Source organism: Balearica regulorum, chromosome 3, assembly GCF_011004875.1.
Source record: "Balearica regulorum gibbericeps isolate bBalReg1 chromosome 3, bBalReg1.pri, whole genome shotgun sequence".
Classification (NCBI taxonomy): domain Eukaryota; kingdom Metazoa; phylum Chordata; class Aves; order Gruiformes; family Gruidae; genus Balearica; species Balearica regulorum.
In genome coordinates, this window is record NC_046186.1 from 93,997,591 (window position 1) to 94,021,924 (window position 24,334).

General features: G+C 41.9%; 1 protein-coding gene across 6 annotated transcripts in view; it reads left to right on the plus strand.

Annotated features, from left to right (window-relative positions):
- DAAM2 (dishevelled associated activator of morphogenesis 2) overlaps positions 1-24,334 on the plus strand; it is a 205,642-nt gene that overhangs the window by 82,753 nt on the left and 98,555 nt on the right. For 5 of the 6 annotated variants that reach the window (XM_075749014.1, XM_075749017.1, XM_075749018.1 and 2 more), the window contains 2 exons: positions 1,064-1,266; positions 23,458-23,547. In XM_075749014.1, coding sequence (XP_075605129.1) covers positions 1,093-1,266; positions 23,458-23,547 — 264 coding nt within the window. In that variant the 5' untranslated portion in view covers positions 1,064-1,092. The remainder of the gene's footprint in view (positions 1-1,063; positions 1,267-23,457; positions 23,548-24,334) is intronic. The other variant, XM_075749019.1, reaches the window with a different exon arrangement.

A 24,334-nucleotide genomic window follows, 5' to 3' on the forward strand; every position in this document is an offset into this window, starting at 1 on the left:
ACCTCCCTCCCTGCTCCCTTGCCCTGTGCCCAGGGAGCCAGGCTTCACAACAGGTTTTAGTTACTTACTCTCTAAGGATATGGCTTATTCTGCAGATTAAGTGAAAAAGTGAAGTCCTTAAAAAATATAGCACAAATAAGCCCCTGAACTGTCAAACAACAAGTCCCTTAAAAGGGCAAAATATGCGGCGCTCTGTGGACTGCACAGATCCCTCCTTTCAAACTGCTGGCAGGAGGCTTCCTGTTTGGATGGGCTGCACACAAACGGTGTGGTGTGGTGACATCAGTCGCTTCCCAGCTCCTCCTTCAGGCCTCCTTTTGCCTGCCTTTACGCTTCTGATACCAAAGCCCTGCAAGTCTGGGTCCTGTCAAGATGGGATCTGGCAGCTCAAATGTAAATCGAAAGCATGCATTAGCACAGTGGAGTTTCTCCCCTGGATACATAAAGCAGCCCAAACTTGTTACATGTGTTTGAAAACATAATAGACAAAATGTTCCTACTGTGATAGTCCTGGCCATAAACGGATAAGTGAGTGTTTGGTGGTCTGGCTCCAGAGTGGTGGAAAATTGATTTCTACTTCATTGTTTCATCGTTCATTTTATTTTGACCAAATGGGATACCTTTGGAGGATCCTCCATTTGTTCTGGGTAAATTCTCCAGTTTATGCTTTTAGCTTCTGATACTTTGGTTCCTTTACTGTAGTAGTGAGAGAAAGGCCAATACTGGCATTCAATGGTAGCTTTCAACCTTGGCTACTGAGCATTACTGGTAAATCTACCTACCGGGAAATTCCACGCTGAGTTTGTAAAACTTTTTGGGAAACTTTGAGAGAAGTGATTCTACATTGCCATACAAGAACATGTTAATACCATATTAAAGCTTAGCTACCTTGTCTAGCTTGAGTGTTTATTTCGCTCTTTCGTGTCTCAGATCATTCTGTGCTCTTCCAGCTGTTACACCAATGATAACCATTGTAACTGCAGAGAGCTGCACAGATTCAGCAGAGTCTTGTTTATCATTTAATGTCTGTTGGTTTTGTTTGTTTCTTTTTTTCTTTTTGCAGAACATGATCAGAAGATAGCAACATACACCATGATCATGGCGCCCCGGAAGAGGAATCGTCATGCGTTGGGATTTCTTTGTTGTTTTGGGGGTAGTGACCTCCCTGAAATCAACCTTAAGGACAATAACCCCCTCCAGTTCCTTGAGTTTTCTGTCCCAATCCCACCAGCAGAGGAGCTCAATGCTAGATTCTCTGAACTTGTGGTAAGTTTCTGGGGGCAGATTTATATATTTTAAGGGGTGAATGAAATCCTCCCCTCAAAGAGGAGTAAAGGGACTTAAGGGATTTATTAGGGATAGGAAAAAAAACTTCTGTTGAAGCTTTTTGTTGTTGTTTTTCTTTTTCATTTTTTCCCCTTCATTCTTTTATGACTAATTCCTTGGTGGAAGAAAGGTGGCAAATGACAGGATGGATGACAGTGGCACTGGGTATAAGTGCAACAAAATGATTAAATATGCTGATTTATTCTCACAGCACTATGCAATTCTACAGATGTAGGATTGGGCATATTAGAAGGAACCTCGTAAGTTCTCTAGAGAATGAATCCCTGACAGTTAATTTCTTGTTAACAACTTTAGGATAAAATCTGCTGTATAATATAGTACAGTGGAAAATCTTAGGTTTTGCGGTTCTATAAGGACTATACTGTTCTGTTGATCAATAATGTACTGCTGGTGAGGTATAAGAATCAGATGACCTTGCTAATTACATTTCATCTGCCAGCTGCCTTTGAACCATGAAATGGTGCTGTTGCAGCAACAGACATAAACAGGAAGGGAAGCGGTTATTTCAGATGAACTTTATCTTTTGCTTTTGTGGTAAACATTGTGGATTCCCATAGCAGGCAACTGGTATTCGTGCCTGGCATCAAATGACTTGACTTTGTTTGCCACGCATGCAAATCACAGGCAGAGGTCATAGGGCTGTGCTGTTTTGCAATCTGCATCGTGAAGGTGATGCTCATTTGATGCAGTTGATTAGCCATCTCTTTACCACTTTGAGATCGAAGGCTATGTAAAGTGAGGTATCTGTAAGTGTATATATGCCAGAGTGGTGCTACCGAGATGAGAAATAAAACAGAAAATATTGGATCTCAGAATTAGAGGAATTTGCCAGTAATCTTTCTACATTACACTTATAACATTAGCCCAATAAGTTCTTGTCCATAACCATGGCTTCAAAGTGCTATAGCAATGAAAATAACCATATAATTTGGGTATGCAAGTGGAGGTTAACATATGGGCAACTATAGTATGTCATACCAAACATAGGGACAGCTATAGTTTGTCAGATCAGTGGTCTGGCAATCTAGCCCAGTCTCCTATTTCAAGACAGGGTCCAAAGCAGATGCCTAGGGAAGAATATCAGATGTGGCCATAGGGTGGTCTTTCCTGGAACACTTTTCAACCCTCTAACAATTTTCAGCTCAAGGACTTCATCAGCCAAAGTTGCTTTCTGTGTACATAGTAAAATGGTATGATTATTTTTTTTTTCTGTTAACTGTTTTCACCTTCCTTAGCACCCATGACAATTTTTTAGTATTTGCAGTATTCTGTGCCAGGGCGTGGGAAGGAGTCAATAGGATTTGCTACTGTTTCAGGAAGAATAGGGTATGCAGTAGAAGAGAGTCTACTTGCTTCTGACTAAGTAGCAGATGAGGAATCTCCTCTTATGGAGGTATCTCTCAAAATCCTGGTCTGTATTTAAGTCCATTTGCCTTTTATGTGAGACTACTTGAATTCCTCTCGGAAAGTGCAGCTGATTGTGGAGAATTCTGCTTGGTGACAGGTATCTCTCATGAGTAAGAGTGTAATCTGTTCTGCTCTCAATTTATTTCTGGATGCTGTTAAGTATTGGTTTTCACATGCAAAGCTTTAATTGCTGTATCAAAGTTCACCTCTCTCATACCAAGATCTGTTGAAGCATTCAATCGAGCCTTCCTGAAGACGTCACCAGCAGATGTGCTTTGCTTCTGAACTTGGCTTGCTAAAACTTGTACTTGTTTACCTTCAGGTCATAGTGAAAGACCTGTTTTAGTTGCTGCTGGTCTTTTGCTTACTGGGTATTAGGTTCTGTGAGGATTTTGAGAGTTCGTGGTGGTATTAAGGGTGCTTTTAGCTTTTTGTTTTATGCCTGGCAAATATCGGTGCTCCATGTGCTTGTGGCAAAACAGCTCACAGCTGCCTTATGGAAATCTGTTAAACAGTATGATTTATAATGTTTTTGGTGCAAAATTTAATGACAAGTATACATGATGATCTGTAAAAATTTTTGGCCCCAGAAGTTTGCGAGTTGTTGGTCTATGCCATAACTTATTAAATGTGCTGACAGCCTGTAACTGGCATATACATTTCAAACAAATGAAGCCATTGAAATGAAAATAGATCATATTCATGTTCTTATATTTAATGATAGTACCCCAGCCATCATTACATGAGAAGTGAGCTGGGAGAGAAAAGTGCTGTTTTTCAGAAGGTTAATGGTGTATATCGCACATTTTTATAAAGCACTCAGATAGGAAGGTGATGCACGTCCGTAAGAGTTCCTGGGTAGGCAGGTAACATGAGAGCAGTAAGGGCTTTATGGGTGAGAGAACCTGGGCTAGAAACAGGGCTGGCAGAATGCAGAATTTGCCTAGAAGGGCTAGTTTGTCCACAGGTCTGGATTAATGCATGTTCTATGAGACACTAAAATAAAACAGGCTGCATCTATATTGACAGTTCAGATGAGATTTTAATTGGATTAGAAAGATTCAGTCTGTAAATGCGCCAGTGTAAATCAGCGACCTGGAAGTGCCTGAGAGAGCTCTATGCTGTGTACTAGCCTCCCCGCTGCTTATCCGTTGGGGTCTAGTCTGGGTGCACTTGTACTATATAAAAACCAGATTTGAGCGTAAAGCCTTTTGACCCAAATCCCCAAGTGAAATGATGACACCAACATCATCTGAGATCTGTAGTGCAGCCCAGGGGGTATAGCCTCATCTTGCCATCTGCTCTGCAAAGGGTATAATGAAACTTTGGTGTGCTTGAATGAATTTTTAAAAGCCTTATTTTTTCCCCTTGTTGCAGTTAAAATCTGGGGCATTTTCCCACATAAGAGCTAATGACAAGAAGAGTTAAGCCTAGCTGTGCTGGAACAGCCTCCCTTGTGATGAATTTTCCAGCCTAGTAAATGCTTAGTCTGTTTCTACCTGCCTTTCTGAGGAAAATGGACATTTTGAGGGCTAGAAACATGTCTTCTCTTGTTCTTGTGGTCCTTAATATCATGAGAAGTGAATTTGAAGATATCCATGAAGAGGAATTAGGACCAGGTTAGGATCCTTTATTTGTGACACCTCCAGAGCTTGCAAACTTGCTTGTGTAGACTCCCAGCTGAGGCGAGTATACATGTATGGGCTGCTCTGTTTGGGGAGTGCACCCAGACCAACCGAGTAACAGCAGCTGCCTAACTGGACTCTGACCAAGGCAGTTGTTTTCAAATGATAAGTTGATGCTGGTTTCAGCTGAAATATGTGCTCTCGATGCCATTCAACCAGAAAAAAAGTTCTAGGATGGATCCCAGGCATTTGTGTTACTTAAAGCTGGATGCTGTGTTGAGGCCTTGTCTCCTTGATTGGAAAATTTAAACAGAAAGGGCTACTCCTGATATGTACTAAATTCAATCTTGATTTATTTCATTGAGAACATGTGCAGGGAGTGGGTCTGAATGAAGACTGGCTCACGGTGATCGAGTCTGGTTTTGTTTGGGCTAAGACAGGAGAAGATGTACTAGCTCTCAGGCTGTCTGCTGACAGTGATTGCCTTGGGACTAATGCAGTGGTAATAGTACAGGTAAATCCTTATCAGAAGTCTAGATGCACAAGACATAAACCAAACAAAAATAGCTGTGAACACAAGCTTTGCCCCTCAAAGAGCCACTTTCATGTACACGACTGAACGAGGGCAGAACAGCTGGCTTTAACATCTCTCCTACAACGAACAGGCAAGGAAGAGAAGCTCTAGAGAGTAAGATGTGTGGAGTGGTCCCGTACCTCATAAATTATAAAGCTGGCCCTACCTGGTCATCAAGGCTGTTCTAGCCAGCATCACTTCTGTTTTTTTGCTCAGTCTCTCTTCTCAGCTGGCACTGTGTATACTACCATGCAGTAGAGTGCTGCTGCACTTGGTGGTCTATTGGCAGGCGCCAAGCTGGTTTTGTGCCTGCTGGCAAAAATGGCTGTGCTAAGCACATGTGCTTTTTCCTTGTACAGCTTTTATTGACTGAACAGGAACTGCAGAAGAATCTGGAAGAACTATTGCAAGGCAAAGGGAAGTAAGTTTTTTCGTGAAACAGCTTGTCCATGTTCTTGCTCATATTTGTTAGCAGTGGTGTGTTCTTGTCGCAGTGGATTCTGATTACTTTTGCTCAATATTGGACTCTTGTTGATTAAGAGTGGTGTGTTGCTTGATGCTTAAGACTTTGCCATCTAGATTTCTTTTACACCAGCAACCTGATCCCAGATGTGAATTCAGACCATACCAGGAAGGGTACCTTAAATGCTGGTAATTCAGGGAAAGCAGAATGTGTATTTTCCTGTCATGATTTCTTTCTCTTGTGTTGCATTTGAACCTGTTTCTTTTTTAGTTTTGGTTTGGTTTTTTGCTTTTTCTTCTTTTTCCTTGGAGTCCTTGAATAGAGAGTTTTGTTGATTTTATAGATTCACAAAAGTTTTTTATCCATATCACTACCTATCATCCTCCCAGGCTTTTTCAGAAAACTTTAGACCTTATGCCACCAAAAGTGCCTATTAGGTTACATTATTTACCATTGAGGAGCAGCATAAATACTTATGAACTCTCTGTATTTGAAAACTTCAGAATTACCCATAATCTCTTTTGGCCTGCCTTTATGTTTCTTCTCTTCCTTTGAAATGACTGCTCCATATGAGGTCCCATCATTCCTTAGTTGCCGAAAGAGGTAGGTTGCTGCTTCGGTGAGGCAACTTACACTCTTCTCTCTCTCCCCCTCTCTCTGAAGAGATGTAGTTTTCTGATCCTACTGCGAAACCCCAGCTTTTGTTGTAGAGAAGATGCACATGGAACTGCTATGTGTTCCTGAACAATGAGGCCACTGGAAATCAAAAATCTATTTTCCCTTGTAGTATTGCCTGAGTGCAATGAAATGAACATGGAACCAACTGCTGAATCAAGGTCTCTCCTTCTCTCAGGATCAAACACCTTTAGTGTGTTCTGTCCATTCTGGGAACTGTGATTGAAACCTTAACCTTGGTTTCTGTCTGCAGCGCTCTGTAACACCAACTACAAGAACATGGAACTATGTCCCTTCCTGACATAACCCTAAATTCAATTCTTAGTCTCTCACCTTGTCACCTCTGATCCCATAACATTTAGTAATGGCTTCAATGGCATCACAGTTGGCTCCATCTCTGAATTAAAAATGAGCTAGCCCAGGAATCTAACTGGGAGAAATGGCAGTGACTATGATAGTAAAGAGAAGAGAGAAAATGAGGATCATATTGATTCCTTCTGCTTCAGTCTCTTTGGAATGAGAGCTGTACAGAAGAACTCCCATGATAGTGAAAAACATGAGGAGGAGATGTGGCAGGAGAGTCTAAGCAACAGAGGCAGCAACTTGGTAAACTCTGAATACTCTGATAATGTCTGCAACTGTGACTAGAACTTTTAATGCCTTGTGCCACCTAAGGAAGGAGGATATCTGGACCAAGACGCCTGTTGCGTTACTGTACCTTTTGCTCTTGGCTTTTTTCTCTGTCCTTTTCCACCACATGGGTCTCACTTGATTTTTTTTTTTTTCCTGTCCATTTAGCTAATCCCTTCCTAAGTAAATCAGTGTCTTCATCTTGACCTGAAACAGAACTATGGAATTAGTGTGATATTTGCTGCTGTCACATATTTTGCTGTGCTCTCTTGATTTCTCAACCCTCCAGGCTAGTAGTTGCCAGCACTTTAGTGCCAGAATGCTGAAGAACGTGAAAGGAGTTGGTTAGTCTACTTTGAACACAAGCCATCCAAATGATTGGTATCTTTGCTAGTCCTCTCAGAACAGAGACAAAGGAACAGTGGGGTCACAGGGGACATATTTCAGTAGCATTGGATGAAGTGATCAATAACAGAAGGTTTGGGAAAACTCTGCTCTTTGCTTACTCTGTGACATCTATCCACATGTGTTCCCTCTCTACCTATACAGAGAATAAAATTCAGTGATTATAGTCTCTCTTCCCAAAGGAGATAAAGTTGAGGGGAGAAGACAGACAGAAAAAGTTAAGAGAGATTAAGGTACAGCATGGAAGTATCTGAGAATTCATTTATTTATTTTGCCAGAGGAAGCAAAACAATTTCTGAGCAAGGCATCAATTTGGCACATACTGGGTAACACACCTTTAAGAGCCACAGGGAGATGAGATCCAAACCTAAATAACTGCAGTAGCGGTTCCCACTGCAGCTGACTTGAAAGTAGCAAGTTTCCTTCATGCTTAGTTCTCCCTTGCAGGCCATTTAATGTAATGGATACAACATAAACCTCAGATGACAACTAGGCTTCACCACATTGAATAAGTACTCCCATATATCACCAGTCCCACTCAAGCTTGCCAAGTCCTAGCTGTGGCAGTGTTCATGAGGCCCCTCTTTGGCTTTGCAACCTGCAAGAGTATTTATGGGGTAAAAAGTGCAAGAAATGCCTCCATTGTGGGCTTTCATGTGACTATAGACTGCCTTAAACATTAGTCTATCTATGTAGGTACAAGAGGGCATCAGCTGTGCCTCTCTGTTGACGAGCCTGGAGAACAAAGTTCTCTATTTCTCCTCCAGCTCCCTCATAATGCTTCCGGGAACCAGATATGCAGAGTTGCCCTTTCTGTCTCTTGGCTCCCAGTGCAGAGCACCACCATCCCAGAAAAGTACCCTCCATGTCTGAAGCTGATTTAGTCCTCAGTTTCTCACTGGAAGTTTTGTGGCGTAGAAAGATGTGCATTTTAGGTCCTCGCTTCAAACCCCAAACATGTGGTATGTATATTGATAACAGTATTTAATCACATCTGAATTCAGACATGTTGCCAAGATTTGAGTATTTCAGTTTCAAATTATCAGTCTTTTGAGTCACTCTATCCTCTTTCTGGATTATTTTTAATACAAGGATTTAATTTCTGTGTCACTTGCCCTGCATGTAAATCATAGTTTTGGTCTACACCTCTGACAGACCTGTGGCTTTGAGTTGTTGATCAATGCAAATTTCTCCACAACCATAAATTAAAAGTGGCTCTGCACTCTGCTCTTTTATTCCCTGTGCCCATTCCCTCTGTGCTTTTCTGTAATGAATGATTGTACCAATCAGTCAGGAAAGGTTGCATAGTGCCAAATGCAATCAAGATCTGGAGAGGTCCCTCATTTTTATTTATATATGATGAGCTCTGACTCCAGCAAACTAGGAGGCTTTGCTGGCCTTGGCTCAGTGGAGGCTCCTTACCCCAATTATTGTTTCCTTTCTTGCATTTAATACGAATGTTCCAGTGGAGGCTGTAAGAAAATACTAATGATGAAAATAAGCTGGATTTTTCATGACCAGAGGCTCATATCCAGGAAGAAGGCTTAGCATCATCATCTGAGTAGAAGACACTGTCTCTGAAAGCAGAAAAAAGCAAAGCTTTGAGGCAGCAGATTGTTTTCCTGGCTGATGGGGGCCAGGCCACAAAACCTTTCCTTTCTCTTGGATTACTTTATAGTTGTCAGATTAACATTTTTCATACAGTCAGATGCACTTGTCTTCTGTTACGATAATGGCACAAGTACTGGCTGGTTTAAGATTTCTGAAGCAATTAGGGGACTGAGACTTGGGAGGCAAAAGCTCCCCATGCTATCATAGTCTGTCTAGTTATGCACAGATGATCCTTTATGTCCAGGACAGCTCTTCAGTTCAAGACTGTACATATCCGGGATACCTTTATTCTTTTTAATTGTCCATATCCAGGATACCTTTCTTCTCTTTCTTTCTGCTGTTCAAAGAGAGATTTTTTTCATAATGTCAGGTCTGCTTTACACATGTCCCATGTGCAATATATGTGCACAAGTCCCTGATTTCAATGTACATATCACTACAAGCAGCTTTCTATAGTTACTCAAGTCCCAATACATGAGAGGTATTACATTTTAGGCTTCGTGGCAGAGACAGCTCCACCCTTCAGACAGACACCCATCTACATATGGAGCCCTGTGATAGGGACAGGCTTGTGGCACTGAGCACAGCACCAGTGCTTTCTCTCTCTAGGCTCCCTTCCAGTAGGTGCAGCTGGTTGGCAGCTCCCAGCTCCCTGACCAGCTGTGCAAGAAGCAGCAGTCGCTATACTGCAAATGTGTGAGACCCAGATGCTGTGAGAGGAGCGTGAGATGGGAGCCAGGTGTCTCACTCTGTGTCTGAGAATCAATAGAGTTGTGTAAACAAATGTAAATCCAGACCTGGGCTTACGTGCCAGATTTTGGGCGTGAAGAAGCTGGGTGTGTTACCAAAGTACCTGCATAGTTATAAGGCTTTTGTGCAGATATACACTGTTTTGTAGATCTTATTGCTTTACTATAAAACTTATGGACAGATCGTTATCTGATGTAAAGCAGTTCAGTTCCACTGAAGACAGTGGTGGAGTTCTATCATTCCACGTTGCTTGAAATTTGGCCTTTGTGGTATTTTATGTGTCTGTGGTGATTGCTGGCTTCTGAATATCTCAAGCAGAGCATACTGGCTACCTTTCTGAAAGGTGGGGAAGGTTGTGGTCATGAAGGGAATACCTGAAGGGAATGTTCTGAGTATGAATTACTTACAGTAGACATGAAACACCTGAGAAAGACCTACTTACTGGACTACATGTTTTTAACAGGATAATCCTGATGTTCCCTGACTGAGGAAATGCATGTAGTCCAGGTAGGGCATCAGAGAAGTACTGGGTTTCAGAAGCACAGCAGATACATAGCTCGGGATGCAAAATGAGAGGAAAGAACAGATCCTGCCACTACAGAATGAATGCGCTAAGATGTCAATCTTGTGTCTTCCCTCTACTGATTGCTTTGAAGCTGTCATGATATAGTATCCCCTAAGTCACAGATAGGGTGGATGTGCTTACTGTTCAGAAACCTCATGTCCACGTGTTTCTAATACCTTATCAACTGATTTAATAACACTGTCTTGTTTTGGTATAGCTGCAAGTGTTAGGCAGCATTACATAAAAAGAAAAAAATAATGTAAAGCTCTACTGTGGCCTTTTTCCTTAGTAAGACATCATTAATACTTGAACGGGTTTTGTGTTGCTTTATAGCTATGATGAAGAGCCAGAAACTTTCTGGATAGTGTCTGAAGGCTGCTGAAGTGATAAAAGACTGAGGTGATTATTGATAGTAGGAGTCATGCTTGCTAGCTGGATGAATGAAATTAATTTACCTTTATTTCAACTTTCTGGGGTTTTTCCAGCCCCACTCGGGTAGATACAGAGTAGACAATTTCCTACCTTACTTCTAGAATTGAACTAGCATTCTTATACAGTTCCTGCCACTTTGTTGCCTGCTGACTTAGAGTAACAGGTTCTGCCCTCTCCAGTAGAAAAAGAGCCAGCAGCAGCAGTTACAGGCATGTCCTATTGCTCCACTGCTTTGAAATGGCTCCTCTGAGTATGATTCCTGCCCTTCTGCAGTTTCTATCCTTTTTTTACTTCTCTTTATTAGTGTCTTATGTTGTTCAGAGCTGGATTAGATGATTTACAAATCTATTAAGACCTTAACCCTCACCTTTTAGAGAGGATATTTGAATCTAGATTTGGTCTGCTGAGGAGAGGTGGGAGGCTTATGAATCAGGTCAGAAAGGTCATTTGGGATGAGAAAGTGCCACCTGGAGATGCATCTGGGAGAAATGTCAGAGGAAAGTACTACATCATGCATAGATCTCGATGGCCAGATTGTAACTGGATAAGAGATTGCAGTTAAGTAGGGGTAAAGTTTTCCAAACCCTTGAAGACAGACACAACAAATGAAGTAGCTGTGGTGCTGAAGGGAGAGCAAAGACAGACTGGATGGAGACATGGGATGAATGCTAGGTCAAGATGATCTTTCGGCTATGATTTTGAGAGAGAGTTTGCATGTTGATGAAGGGAGTTAAATGACAGATGTCTGTTTCTTCTGCAACTCATAGAAGAAGGGATGATGGATCTGAGATGTTGTAGGAGATCTGATTTGTCATTTAGTCTGATTTGAGCAAGAAAAGGGGAGCCAGGTCCTTGTGATGATGAAGACCTTATAAAAATTATAACAAAATAGCAATGTAAAAGTAACCACCTGAAGCTGGGGAAGCAGTGAAATTTTCTAGTGAGGAGGAAAGGTTGTGAAAGAGGACGGGATGCAAGCATTTTTCAGCATAGGAGTTATCCCTGCTGAGATAGAGTCTAGCTGGGGTTTAGGAGGAACTGCCAACAAAATAAGATAATTGAATGGAGAACTAGACAACAATCATGAAGGATCATCTGTTTAATGTGTTGACTCAAATTGACTGCATTTGCTCATCTAGTAGCAATTTATATCAGATATAATCATTGCTCAGTGAGTGTATCATATAGCCTGAAAGAGACTGAGGGAAAAGGGTTTATAATTATGCCATGCCTCTGTGTCTTTCTGTAGGTGGATTGTATCTTCAAACAGTGCTCAAGGTTACTTATCATTCAGGGAAACTATTAAGGTAATCTGGGATGGCTCTTCAGTGTTGGAGGTAAATGGTCATTTGTTGTCATGTGCCTAGTCTGCAAGACTCCAACGTGGGGAGCACAAGGTGCCACAGCTGAGGCTGGCTCAATGGAGTAGCACCTTTTTGGGTACAAAGTTTTCAGGTCAGCAGTTTCCTGGTACCTTGCTCTGCACTGGGAGCTTTCAGTGTCACTAAATACAGGAGACAAGTGGCCCTTCTGCTCATTCTCTCAGCATGGAGTGGGAGCAGCACATGGAAGGCAAGTGTCAGAAGGTGCTTCTTCTGTCATTCATTGCACCAGGCCGCCTCCACAGCTGCTCTGTCTTTGGCATGCTTTGTCTGGAGGAAGTACAGGCATATGCCTTCCACCTGGCACTGGAACACCACTGACACAAAGCTTTTAGTGCTAGGTGCCTCGTTTTCTGTAAATGGAAAAGTCTGTAAGCTGGCTGGGAGGAAAACATCTTTCAAGAGCATTGCATCTTTTTCCTAGGTACCTCTGCAAGCTCATACAACTCATTGCATGCATTTGTAAGTCTGCTTCCCTGGTGTGAAACAGGGAATAGTGACGCTTCTTAAACCAGTTCTAGTACAGAATTGTAACCAGATTGAAAAGGTGCTGAAAAGATGCAGCACACATAGGTCATAGGCAGTACAAGAGTCTTCCCATGGCAAAATGTATTGTACTTGAAGATCTTGGAGCAAATCTCTACTACTGTCTCCCGTCATAGACATTGCCTCACTCTTATCTATTTGTTCTTTTTTTAGGGAGAATCTGATACAAGCCTCTACAACCTTCCTAGGCAGACTCTCCTTTCTTTCACAAGTTGTCCTGCTGCCGCATGCAAAAGGGCCCTAGTCAACATCTGTATATTCTATGCACTTCTATATTAAAAACACTTAAGGGCACCTTTTCATTTTGCAGTTTCCCATCATTTGTTGAGCACATAAAGGGAAAGGCTGCCCAGACTAATAACACAAACACCTTTTGAAGAGAATTTAGCAGCATGCACAACAATATTATGCAATGGTTTACTAGGTGGAGGTTTGAAGAATAACTTCTCCAAAGGAAGTTATAAGGGGAAAACAGATTGCAGTTTCCCAGTTTGGAAGGTGTCCAGGGAGATCCCTGAGTCATGGAAAATCCATTGGGATTGCTTTAGTGGCTGCGTTTCAGCATTACATCTTGTACAGAGAGCAACAGCTGGATGAATTTGTTGGTCGGTGTAGTTGTTGGCTTCTACATTAATGATGCAAGAGAGCTTTTGGATTACAAATGCTTAACCTGATAGTAAATGCAATTACTATTTGTTGTTAGGAGATGAGTTCATTCTGCAAGGCAAATGCTCATCTTTCTCTTATTCCTGTTGCTGTATTTTGTGAAAGTTTCTGATAACTTCTTTTTAGAAATATTCAGAGAAAAACATCTTGGCTGGTGTTTTCTTAAGCCCAGTGAGGTCAGTGCAGTAGTTGCTGTTCTGATTGTCAGAATACTTGAGCAATGAGACAGGACAGGGCGTGAGTGAATAACCAAATATATCGTCATGCCTTCAATTCAGTGCTTGACTATGGAAATACTCGGTTTATGTGAGTGAAGAGCATTGTGGAATTGCCCTCCATCTCCCCTCAGAGGAGATATGAGGCTTCTGTTATGTGGGTGTTCTTCTAGGTGGACTGAACTGATTAGTAGTAAACACAGCTCATCTCCATTTATTGAGGTAGAAGTTAACAATTAGCATAAAGGGGACTGATGGCTGCTCAGTCTATTCTGTGTCTGAAGTCTGTGCTGTAGACTGTAGAAGCAGCCTGTGTTATAGGCTGTCTAGCCGAAAGGTTTAGTCTCTGTTACGATTTAAAAGAGGTAATTTGATTAATATTTTGCACTGGTGTAAATCCAGAGTAAGTCCACTCAGTTTAATAGTGTTAGGGACATTCTGATCTCTGGTTTGCACTACTAAATCTGGAGTAACTATTCAGACAGCAAGAGAAGAACTAAAGCCAGCTTCTGGTTTCACTTCTATCTGTGTAAACCTGAACTAATGCCAGAAACGGTGTAGAATTATTTGAGTTCCTTTGAGTTTACCCAGCATGTAAGTTTGAGCATGTGTGTCTGAGCTACACAACCAAAGCTCGATAAGAAGTTAATTTTGCTTATTAAATTCTTAACTGACCTCTCAGTTCCTCCTGCCCTTTTACATAATATTTTAACTGAGATTTAAAGGTCAGCCAAGCTCTGACTTACCTTTGTTTTCCTCCATAGGGACATATGGCAAATAGGATGCACACAAGAGGATAAAGCTGGGAGGAGAGGAGTAGGTGGCAGCGACGCCCCTGGAAATTCAGCCTGCCTTTGGCACAGGGCCGCAGTAACAATTCCCAGCCCACATTTTGAGGGTTGAGCCAGCAGGACTGTGTTTGGGCAGGAAGCGATCAGAGAGGTGTGTGCCTGTGTGCTTTGGCACAGTCCAGACTGTGAATTGCTCCAGCCTAGAAACCTCCTCTGAACTCATTAGTATTAAAACAGAACAGAGGAGACTTTGTAGGGAGGGAGAGGGTGGGGAAGCCGGAAAGGTAGCAGTTTAGATGGCAGTTTCCTAATAACCTCTCCCACACCTACCTTCCCATACAGGGTCTCATCTAATGGACTTTGGCATGAAAAACAAACCTGGCACAGGGAGGGGGAAGGGAGAGGGAAATGAGGGGAGGAGAAGGAAAGGAAATGAGGGGCGGGGAATAGGCACTGTGCTGAAACAGCAGATTTTATTGTTATTTAGTGTTGTATATAGTGATACTAGAAGCTCTGTTTGAGAAGAGGTATTTCATATACTGTATATAATCAGAATGTGGAGGTTAAGGTGGTACTTGCTCTAGAGAACTTGCAATCTGTCACAGTGAAAAGATGTATCAAGCAGAGGTTCAAAGGCTTCATTTCTGTTTGTTGTTTTCATTTAATTGACTGAATAGTGGAATACAGAGCACACCTATTAACTTTCCAAATGTCACTAGGCTGTAAAAACTGTGGATATGTCAAAAGACAAGCTTAAAAGCAGTTGGAGAAATTGTGTGGAAAAGGATGAGATTCAACAGGGACAGTTAAAATATGCTCCTTTTAGGAGCAAGTCTGGTAATTCAGGGTGGGAAGCAGCCAGGTGGGTACACTTCTTCAGAGAAGAAACTAGGGATTATAGTGGATCATGAGTGGACATAAGTCATGCAGGGTTTGAGGTTTTTTTATTAAAAAAAAAATAAAAAAATCATTGTCTTCATGGAATATATAACCAGGAATGCAGTCTGGAATACGCATGAAGTAATTCTTGTTCTCAGCATTGGTAAGGTCTCAGCTGGAACGCTGTCCCCACTTTTGAACAGTTTACTCCAAGAAAGATGTACTTTGACCAGGGAGAGCCCGGAAGTCAATTAGAAGAGGAATGAGAGGTCCAGAGGACATGACCTCTAAGAAAGACTGAAAGAGCTGGGCTTGTTTAGCCTCAAGAAAGATGACTGAGGAGAGACATTACAACAGCCTTTAATAGGCTTGAAAGCCGTTATCAAGAGGAAGGAAAAAAATCTGCTCACCATGTCTGTGGTTGATAGGGCCGGAAGTAATAAGCTTAAATTGCAGCAGCAGGGATTTAGATTAGACATGAGACCGACTATTCAGTTTTCATCCCCATCCCTCTCATCGGGCTCATTCCAATTCACTGGCATGGACATGCAGCCCATCACAGAAAAAAGCAGCGATGATAGTCAACTGTTTGCATTATTATCCTCATATGCCTATCCATATCTATGGATCGTCCCTTTTGCTCTACCCATATTACAACCCTGCATATGTACGAATGTGTATTTAAGTCACGATCTATCTCTCTCTAAACACTTGTGTGTATTATTGCATTAACAGGTACTGGTTTTCCTCATTCTTTCTATTTGGCCCAGCTGATTGTTGTCTCATGCATGCAGTTTGCCTGTGAAGGGCAGAAAAAAGAACAGCCAATGCTTCTAGTGGCCTATGAAAGGGGACTGCCACAACAGGCCTTGCTGGTTATAGGTATTTTTATGCTGTCAAGTCACGGGAAACTTTGAGGAATAGAAGAGAGAGAGGATTTAGCTCTTCTCCAGGAAGCAAAGAAGCAATCAACCAATGATTAAGGAGGAAAAAAGGAAGCAGTACAGTGGGGCTGTGTGTTTGGGGGTGGAAGGGTTGTTACTTGACTTTTTGTGAGATAAATTTCTCTGCCAAAAAGCAGTGCCCTTGATGGATGAAATTCTTACTCTGCTGCTGAGCCTCTGTGTTGGCAGGGTAGAAGAAAAACACATCTTCCAGTACTTGAACATCAGGTGCTTTCTGTCTTGTACTGTTATGACTGAGCATCAAAAGATTTAGGCCCCTAGTACTGAAGGGGTTTTAAAACAAGAAGGAAAAAAGAGTATAATGGGAATCACAGCCTTTTGTTTCTCTGCTTTTCTGCTTTACAGTCAGATCTGTGGCAGTAGCTGAAATGTAAACATTGCTTCCTATGCCAGCAAGGCTGTGTGACCAATTCATGTGTCACAGTGGTTTCATCATGCACAAATGTAACGATAAAATGTTGTAGGTATAGGCAGGTGTTATGTGATGAGTCTTAGGTATAGAGTTCTTGTGTATGTAAGGTACGAGGGGCATACATATCTGCACGTACGCATGCTATGTGTGTGCAAATTCATGGAAACCCAGTGATGTTTTCCAGTAATTCTTATCAATTGGGAAACGGATCAAAGTGTTACTCTCCAGCCTCATATGGTATGTTGTTTCTGTGTGGTTTACAAAGGCTGCTTTTAATTCCAAGGGTTAGGATGAGGTGGAAGAGCTTGGGGGAGTGGGGGTGGCGAGGAGGGGACAGTTTGTTTTGGGGGTGGTTTTGCTTTTTCTTCTTGATTTATCAGTGGACCTGGGACATGTATCAGGTACCCAAGTGGGAACTTCTAACCAGTGTGCTGTACCTGGAGATGTTCTAGTGGTGTGGGTGGTAGTGCTGTTGCCTGTTGAAAGAGCATCTGCCATCAAGTTCTGCAGTAGGCACAGCCATGCAATTGTGCCAGGTACAGCCCGGAGAAGGTAGGGCTAGTTGTGGTTTAGAGAAGGAGTCTCTGTTTCACTCCTCTCAATGTCTGCCTCGATGACACTCCAGCGTCTGCAGTTGGATATTAGGTAAAGCCTGCGAAATGTTTCTCTTTTTAGGGAGCTTTGCTGAGTGGTACTTTTTTTTTTTGCTCTGCTCCAGTTTGTGCATGAGTGTAGGCAGTTTGTGCGGGCGAATGAACCTCCTTCAGTGACAGTTTGGGCAGGCAGTATTTCAGAATGCTGTATTGACCTCCTCAGTATTGGAAATGCGCACTCTTCCAGCAGGCTGCCTTTTACATGTCAGCCTAGTGAGCTGGATTGAACAAAGCAATGGAAGGAAAACTGTAGGGGAACAATCCTATACTGTCCCCTGGAGGTGGACACTGTGATTAAATAGGGAAGGTTTATCTCTTCTAATTCGAGGATTCATAAACTCTTTGCAAAGAGACACAGATCTGAAGAAGATTGATTTTTATTTTTTATTATTCACTCACTGAAGGTATCTCTGAAGCAGCTTTTTGGACAGCTGCCTCTGGTCCTGTGTCTCTCCTTCCACTCCTCCCCAACCTCCCTCCCTGGTAGACAGAGGCACAGCTCAAACGTGAGCCACCAGACTAACCTGTTTGTTATTTGCTAACAGAACCTGGCATAGGCAGCATGAACTGAAAAATAACAACATAACAACAGTCTTGGGACTGTTATTGTAAAAGTGTAGCTTTCAGGCACTATAAATGATGTGTTAGCAATGCAGTCCTACTCAGTTCACTTGTTAAAGCTATAATAGTTATGTTGGATTGGATTCTCTATTGCAAAGGCTTGTAGTGCGCTGCTGACAGCCTCCTCCCTGATCTCTTTCCACTGCTTCCCCTTCCTCTACAGTCTCAGACATGTCAGTGCCATTCATCTCATGTCAGCTTGAATTGTACTTCTCCGTTGATTAGCCCACCATAAACTATTCCCTCAAAGTGATTGCATGTGAACATGAACCTTCTCTGAGGTCTGCCAGTGGACGCTGGATGGGATCCTGTGGTGTGTCACAATCACTGTTTACTTTGTACAAGATTTTAAATAAAGTCATTCAGGGCAGAAGGCCGTCAGCTGTGCTATGCCACTTGGGAGCATCAGTGGAGCTGGAATATGGCCCTTTTGGGGACGTGGTGATGGACACCTATATAAATGACCTCGGGGAACCTGAGGCAACAGGTATCATACTGCATAGGGAATTTATTATACTGGCAACAGTGTATTATACTTGATTTTGTAACTTGGGTGGGTTTGATGCTGTTAAGAGACTGAGAGAGAATGATTGATGAGGTGGGTAAGGGAGAGTGCATTTGTGTATGACAGGAAAAAAGGGTCGGGGGAATGAGAAAAAGATTAGAGAGGGGAAAAAAGCAAAGGTAGGTGTGCGAAGAAAAATGAAAAAAGAAGGAATAGGGACGTGAACGGAAAGCGAGATAAGAACAGTGCATTTAACTCAAATTCATAAAGTGCAAGGTCATAATGTAGAAATGAACATACCCTTGGAACCTAAATTTTTGAGATGAGTATGTGCAAGCAAGTTATTAAAATAGAAAGTCTTCAAAGCATGGAGATTTTCTAGAGTGTGTAAAGGAATCCTAATATGATTCCTACTTTCTCAGTTTTGTTCCCTGTTGGATGACTCACAAAGAACTATTAAGGATAATACTGGTGTGACTAAGCAAAAGGAAAATTTTGGAGCTACGCAAAATATATTTGCAAATACCAATGCTATCCCCATCTTGAAAGGGACATTATCTCACCTGCGTCACAACAGAATCAGCCATTTTTTTTGAGGCAGGGAGTTGGGAAGTGTTTGACCATCTACAGAGTTTGCTTTATGGCTTTGTACTTGCAGGGCTTTTGCAGCTGTCTGACCTTCAGTCACTGTGAAGCTTCCTGGTGACCAGGAAGTCTGGCAGCCAGTGGAAGTGGGACAAGTAGAGTGAGAAACCAGAACTGAGGAAATCTCCCATGAGGATCTAAGTATCTCTGGAGAACTGAGTTTGGGGCTCTTGATCTCCAGCATTCTGACTTAAAGCAAAGAGGTGCTGGAGCCCTGAAGCCCTGATACTCTCTCTCTGTACTTCTAGTCTTGAGGTTTCTGTCCTACCCCTGCTGTGGTTTCAGCATCAGTGTGTTGAAAATCGGTAGTCTCATTGTGTCTTTCAGTATTTTACTAAGTTAGCCTTTCAAACTCTTAAGTTTTCCACTTTTAAATTCCAAAATTCCTATGGACTGTATAAGTTGTCTTGCAAGGTCAGGTGAAGTAGCCTTGTGAAGGAGCAGCTATCCTCTGACTCTGTCCCACCTTTTCATAGATGACTGAATGGTGGAGATGGCATACACATTTCAGTACAGAGATGTTGGTAGGCATTAAAGGCTCTCCTTTAGAGATGCAGCGTTTTGGTAGGCAATAAAGGTTCTTCTTTAGTCGTTCTCTCTCCAAGAGAACCACTCTTCTACATTACCAAAATATTACTTTTTGTCTATATTAATTTAATTTCACATCACTAAGAAAAGTGCTGCCCAGTCAAGGCGACAATGCTTTTCTGTCCAGCTCTTCTGGGGCTTTGGGTGTTATCGTTATCAAGCCAATGGCTACCCAGCATCAAATCCAGCTTTCACACTTTGATTAATGTTCTCAAAATCAAGAGACATAATGTGGCTTTAAATCCCACAAAATTCTGGTTTTATGTTTCCTACCCATTCCTCCTCCTTGTTCCTTTTCTTTCTCTCTGTCTCTTATTTCCTTGGGTTGTAGCCATTTTGAATGGAGGCCATCTTTGCTTTTGGCCTAAGAGCTGGACTTGGAAATATTTGAACCTCAAATCCAGCTCCAGTACACCTTAAATGTTTTATCATTGAAATTGAATCTGTGTAAGTAAAAAAAAAAAAAAAAAAAAAAAAAAAAAGCCCACATGAAAGTGAAATTAACTTGAATGTATCCCTCTCTCAGTAAATAAAATAAAATAGGAAATAGATAAAGGAGAGAAATGTAAGGAATATTAACTGGAGGTACTTTACATCTCCCTCAGGCCAGCCTGGCAAATATCTTTTTAATCTGTGTTTCATGAGAACACTAGCAACTTCAAGTATTTTTAAGAGCCAGGAGGCTGAGCTCTGTTGTGCAGGGTCATGCTGGCATGAATTGCTGGAACTGAGCCGCCCATCCAAGGCGCAGAAGAGGAGTTCTACGTTTCTGTTGGGAAACTGGCACAGGTGATGGAGGAGGGTGTATCCTCCCTTTGTTCTGACTGATCCTTTTTTCTTGCCCTTTACGTTTGCTCACTGGGTGTTGGGTCACATCGGCTTCCTTAGCCTGGCTCCAACCCCAGTCTTGATGACTGCATTCAGAGTTTATAGTTCTTCCCCTTTCCTGCCAACCTTTGCAATTCCTTTCTCCTTCAATAGCTGCTTGCTGTCACTGAGCTAACTCTAGAGTCTGAAGTTCTACATACTGACAGATCTGCTTCTGTTGTTAGGTCAGAATGACCTATTCATGGAGAAAATTATTCTTCTGAAATTTATTCTGTCATTCCTCTTGTTTTCCTCCAAAGCAGCAAGTTTCTTTGTGTTGTCTGTCAGGATCCTGAATAAGAATAGGAAAATGGTCTGCCTGATCCAGGATCTTCTTTCTTAGCTAGAACCAAGGGTCTCCTGTGCAGTCATGGTGGTCTTCTGACCTTCTATAGAAAGGGGCTGGGGATGGGAGAGGGAAGATGATTTGGAGGGTTCCAGAAGAAGAGTTCATGTCTCTTGTATTTTGCAGGGATTTCTTGGTTCTTTATAGGGTAGGATTTGATTACTGGTATAGGTAGAGGGGGGCATGTAGGCCTCTTGAGTTCCTCCCACTCCTTTTTTCCTCTGAGTGAAGGAGCACTCTTGCTGAAGGCTAACTTCGGGAAATGGTGTTGAAGAGCTTGACTGCTGCTTTACATTCTGGAGAAGGCATCTCTTTCACTGCTGAATATTCATGCTTGCTACCTGCCCATCTGACCCAGGGGTTAGAACTCAGTGTTTTGCCTCCTAATGAAGACAAACACTACCTGTTTCAAAGGGAAGGGTTATCCATCCTCTGTGTGCTGTTTGCCAGTCAGGGGTGTTTGGGACTGCCTCTGGTGATCACATTATGCCTGCAACCCTGAGCGGTTTCCCTGTTACTATGTTACTTGAGCTAATGTGATGACTTCTAATGTTTTTCTGGTTTAATCTACTGTCTTGAGTCACAACAAAGTAGGGTGTGGATGTGCTTTCTTCCCACTGGATCTTCCATCTCTTCAAAGTACCTTTCTAGGCTTCTGTCCTGACAAGAATGTCATGCTATCAGGACGCAAAATTACATGACTGAAAGTTGCATATTGTTATTGCCCCATTGAGGGCAGAGTGCTCTTTATGTCCCTGATACTGCCAGTGTCCAGGGCAGTGTCTAGAAGCTGCTAAGTGGCAGCATCCTGCCCTCTGGGTGGTTTTAATCAATAGGAGCGTTCTTTGGATGAAATGGTTGTCTTGAACTATATTGGTTGAGATCATAACTCAGTTTTGTGCAGAGCTTCTGGGAAGAGCTTTTGCTGCTTGTCTGATCTACCATCAGACTCCAGTAAGAGTAGTATGGATTAGAAAACAAGGTTAGTTGCTCTTTATTTAAAAACAAACAAACAAACCCAAACCAAAACCAGCCAACCAACCAAAAAGCTAAAATCATTAAGCAGTTCAATAAAACAATCATAATTTTTCTAAGACTCTAGCTGAGTCCAGCCAGCTCATTTCAGCTGTGTATTCTGGTCTCTTTAGTGGTTCTTCCAAACCTGGCATTTCTGATTCCCTGCCTGCCCCACCTTTCCCTCCCACATGCTTGACCTCCAACAACGTTCTTTTGCTTGTCTTAAGACCTTACATGTCGTTGCACTCTCCCTCTCCCCCCAAGAATGTGATCCTGGCCTGAGCTTTCTAATTGTATGTAGCAAGGATAAAACTCCTTGCCTCGCTTGGCTGCCCCCTTGTTTGGAACTCACCCTAAACATTTCCACATGGTTTGCACTCTTTTTGCACAGCTAAAGGGTTTTTTTTGGATTTTTTTTTTTTTGCCTTTAAATTTTTCTTGTTTAAAAAAACCTTCCAGCTTCTTCTACCTTTGGGCTGCTGGCACTGACCTCACCTTGTTACTGTTTGCATTTCTTTTGTACCTTTTGCAGCTTAAATCTCTATGGGCTTTTAATCTGTCAGCAGCCGCTACCAGGCTCAGTGTGCAATTTAGCTCACTGTTTTCACAAGTTTCCCAGCCCTGAACGCTTTCCAAATGAGCCATTGTTGGGCTGAGTTAAAGAGGTATTGTCTCTGCTTGGGCTAGGTAGTGTGGGTGCCACAATCTGCATGTGCAGCGTTTCTAGTGCTGCAGCGTCATCTTGATATTGGACCCCTGGACACATCTTTCTTCAAACACTTTAATATACATAAGAAAAAGAAACTGTGCCCAAAACTGATTCATTGAAATGTTATTGGAAGCTTGTCTTTATATTGCTGAAACTCCTCATTTAGACTTCTTCATCTGTCCTGCTCATGCAGGCTGCTTGCTGTGAAGGACCGTTCTTATTTGTTTAATTCTCATTAGCACCTGAAACTGGCAGCTGTGGTTGGAGCCCTGTTCTGGTCAGTGCTGAATAAACACAGAGGATAGCAGCAGTCTCTGCTTTGATTTTAGACACACATTTGTATAAGAAGAGAGTCTATTGTTATCCACCTTTTACAGAAGAGAAACCAAAGCTGGGGAATTCAGTGGTGTTTCCAGAGGAAGCTTGTGGTAGAGTTGGGAGTTGGTTCCAGATCACAGCATTAGCCTTCATTTTACAAGTGTCAGGTTGGCTGGGCTCTAAAATGGTATGTTTCACTGAACTCACTTTTCTTAACAGAGACTGAATTTGCTGGTCTGTTCAACCTGATGTGATGATGTGCAGAGATACGTCCTTCATGTCTGAAATGCTGGTTGTCTTTTGGTGGGGACTGTGTGATTCAGACGACAAACATCTAGACAAACATTTCATTTCTATAGATTGTTGTTGACATTACTGCCACTAGACAACTGTCTCATGACTTTTGTTTAAAATATACAGTGATTCCACAGTTCTCCTTCTATGGAAGACCAAGCTTGTACTGCAGGCCAGGAAAAAAGGCGTACTGAATTTTTTAGTCTTTCTGTAAGAGTTTGTAAGGAGTGTCTGTGTCACGTAAGCCAGTGCTTTGGGTTTTTTCACTTCATGCCTTTCATGTGATCTTTCCCATCCTGATAATCACTAGTAATGGAAGTTTGACGTGGGAGTTGTGCAGACTGCGTCTCTTCATAGGCTTTGCTCTGACAGGGAGAATTCACAGTAGCAAGGTAAAAATTATTAAGCTAATGGTCTTTGGGAGCCAGTAAGTCCTCTGCCTTTTGACTGAAGGATAGTCAACACACTTGGTCTAGATTTCCTCTCAATCTATTATGAAGTTACCAATGCAGCTGTTGACTGTATTTTTTCTGTTTTTCTTTCACAATCTCCAGGATGAATTGGATCTCACAGACAAGAACAGAGAGGCGATGTTTGCACTCCCTCCAGAGAAGAAATGGCAGATTTACTGCAGCAAAAAGAAGGTACTACCGTTGTCCTGATTGAAGTAGCTCACCAATAAATTCTGTGTACCTGTACATAATTACTGATACATCTAGATTTGAACTCTGTGTTTATCTGCTGTTTACTCAAGGAAATGATTAAGTGATGTAAGGATTTTTATCAGCATGAATATGGCACAATTTTCTTATAAGTAGTCTATATATGTGTAATTTCTGAAGAGAATGTTAACAAGTTAAAATCGTACGTTGTCCCATTTTGAATCTTTTACATGTTTTGGTTTTGGCTTTATGGTTACTGGGTTGGGGGTTTTTGTTTTTGGTTTTTTTTTTTTTTGGGGGGGGGGCTTGTTTTTGTTTTGGTTTTGGTTTTCTTTTTTCTTTGAGATGGAAGGAAAGCTATTATGGAAATGTTGTAAGGAATTTTAAAAACTCTTGTAGGTTGCTTAGAATAGAAAATTTATTACGAAATCTTTTGGGATGCTTCAAATATCTTTAAAGTACATAATAATAGTGATGTCTTAAACTTGGTAGTTTAAGGTCTTCCAGAGCTTGTAGGAAATGTTCTGTATTGCACTGGAAAGTGAAGAAGATCTGCTCTATCAATTTCTGTGTTATACTTCTCCATTCAAGGTCTTCAAATTTCTGACAAACTGGTGAGAGGGGCAGTGCATCAGAGGCTGATGTATCATTCTGGGTATCTTGTCACTGGAAGAATGATGGTCAAAGGACAAGTTGTATCACTGTTGTGAAACTTGGAAAAGAATTTCTGAAGGAGTGGCGTGGTGGAAATGTTTTGCCGCTCTAGAAA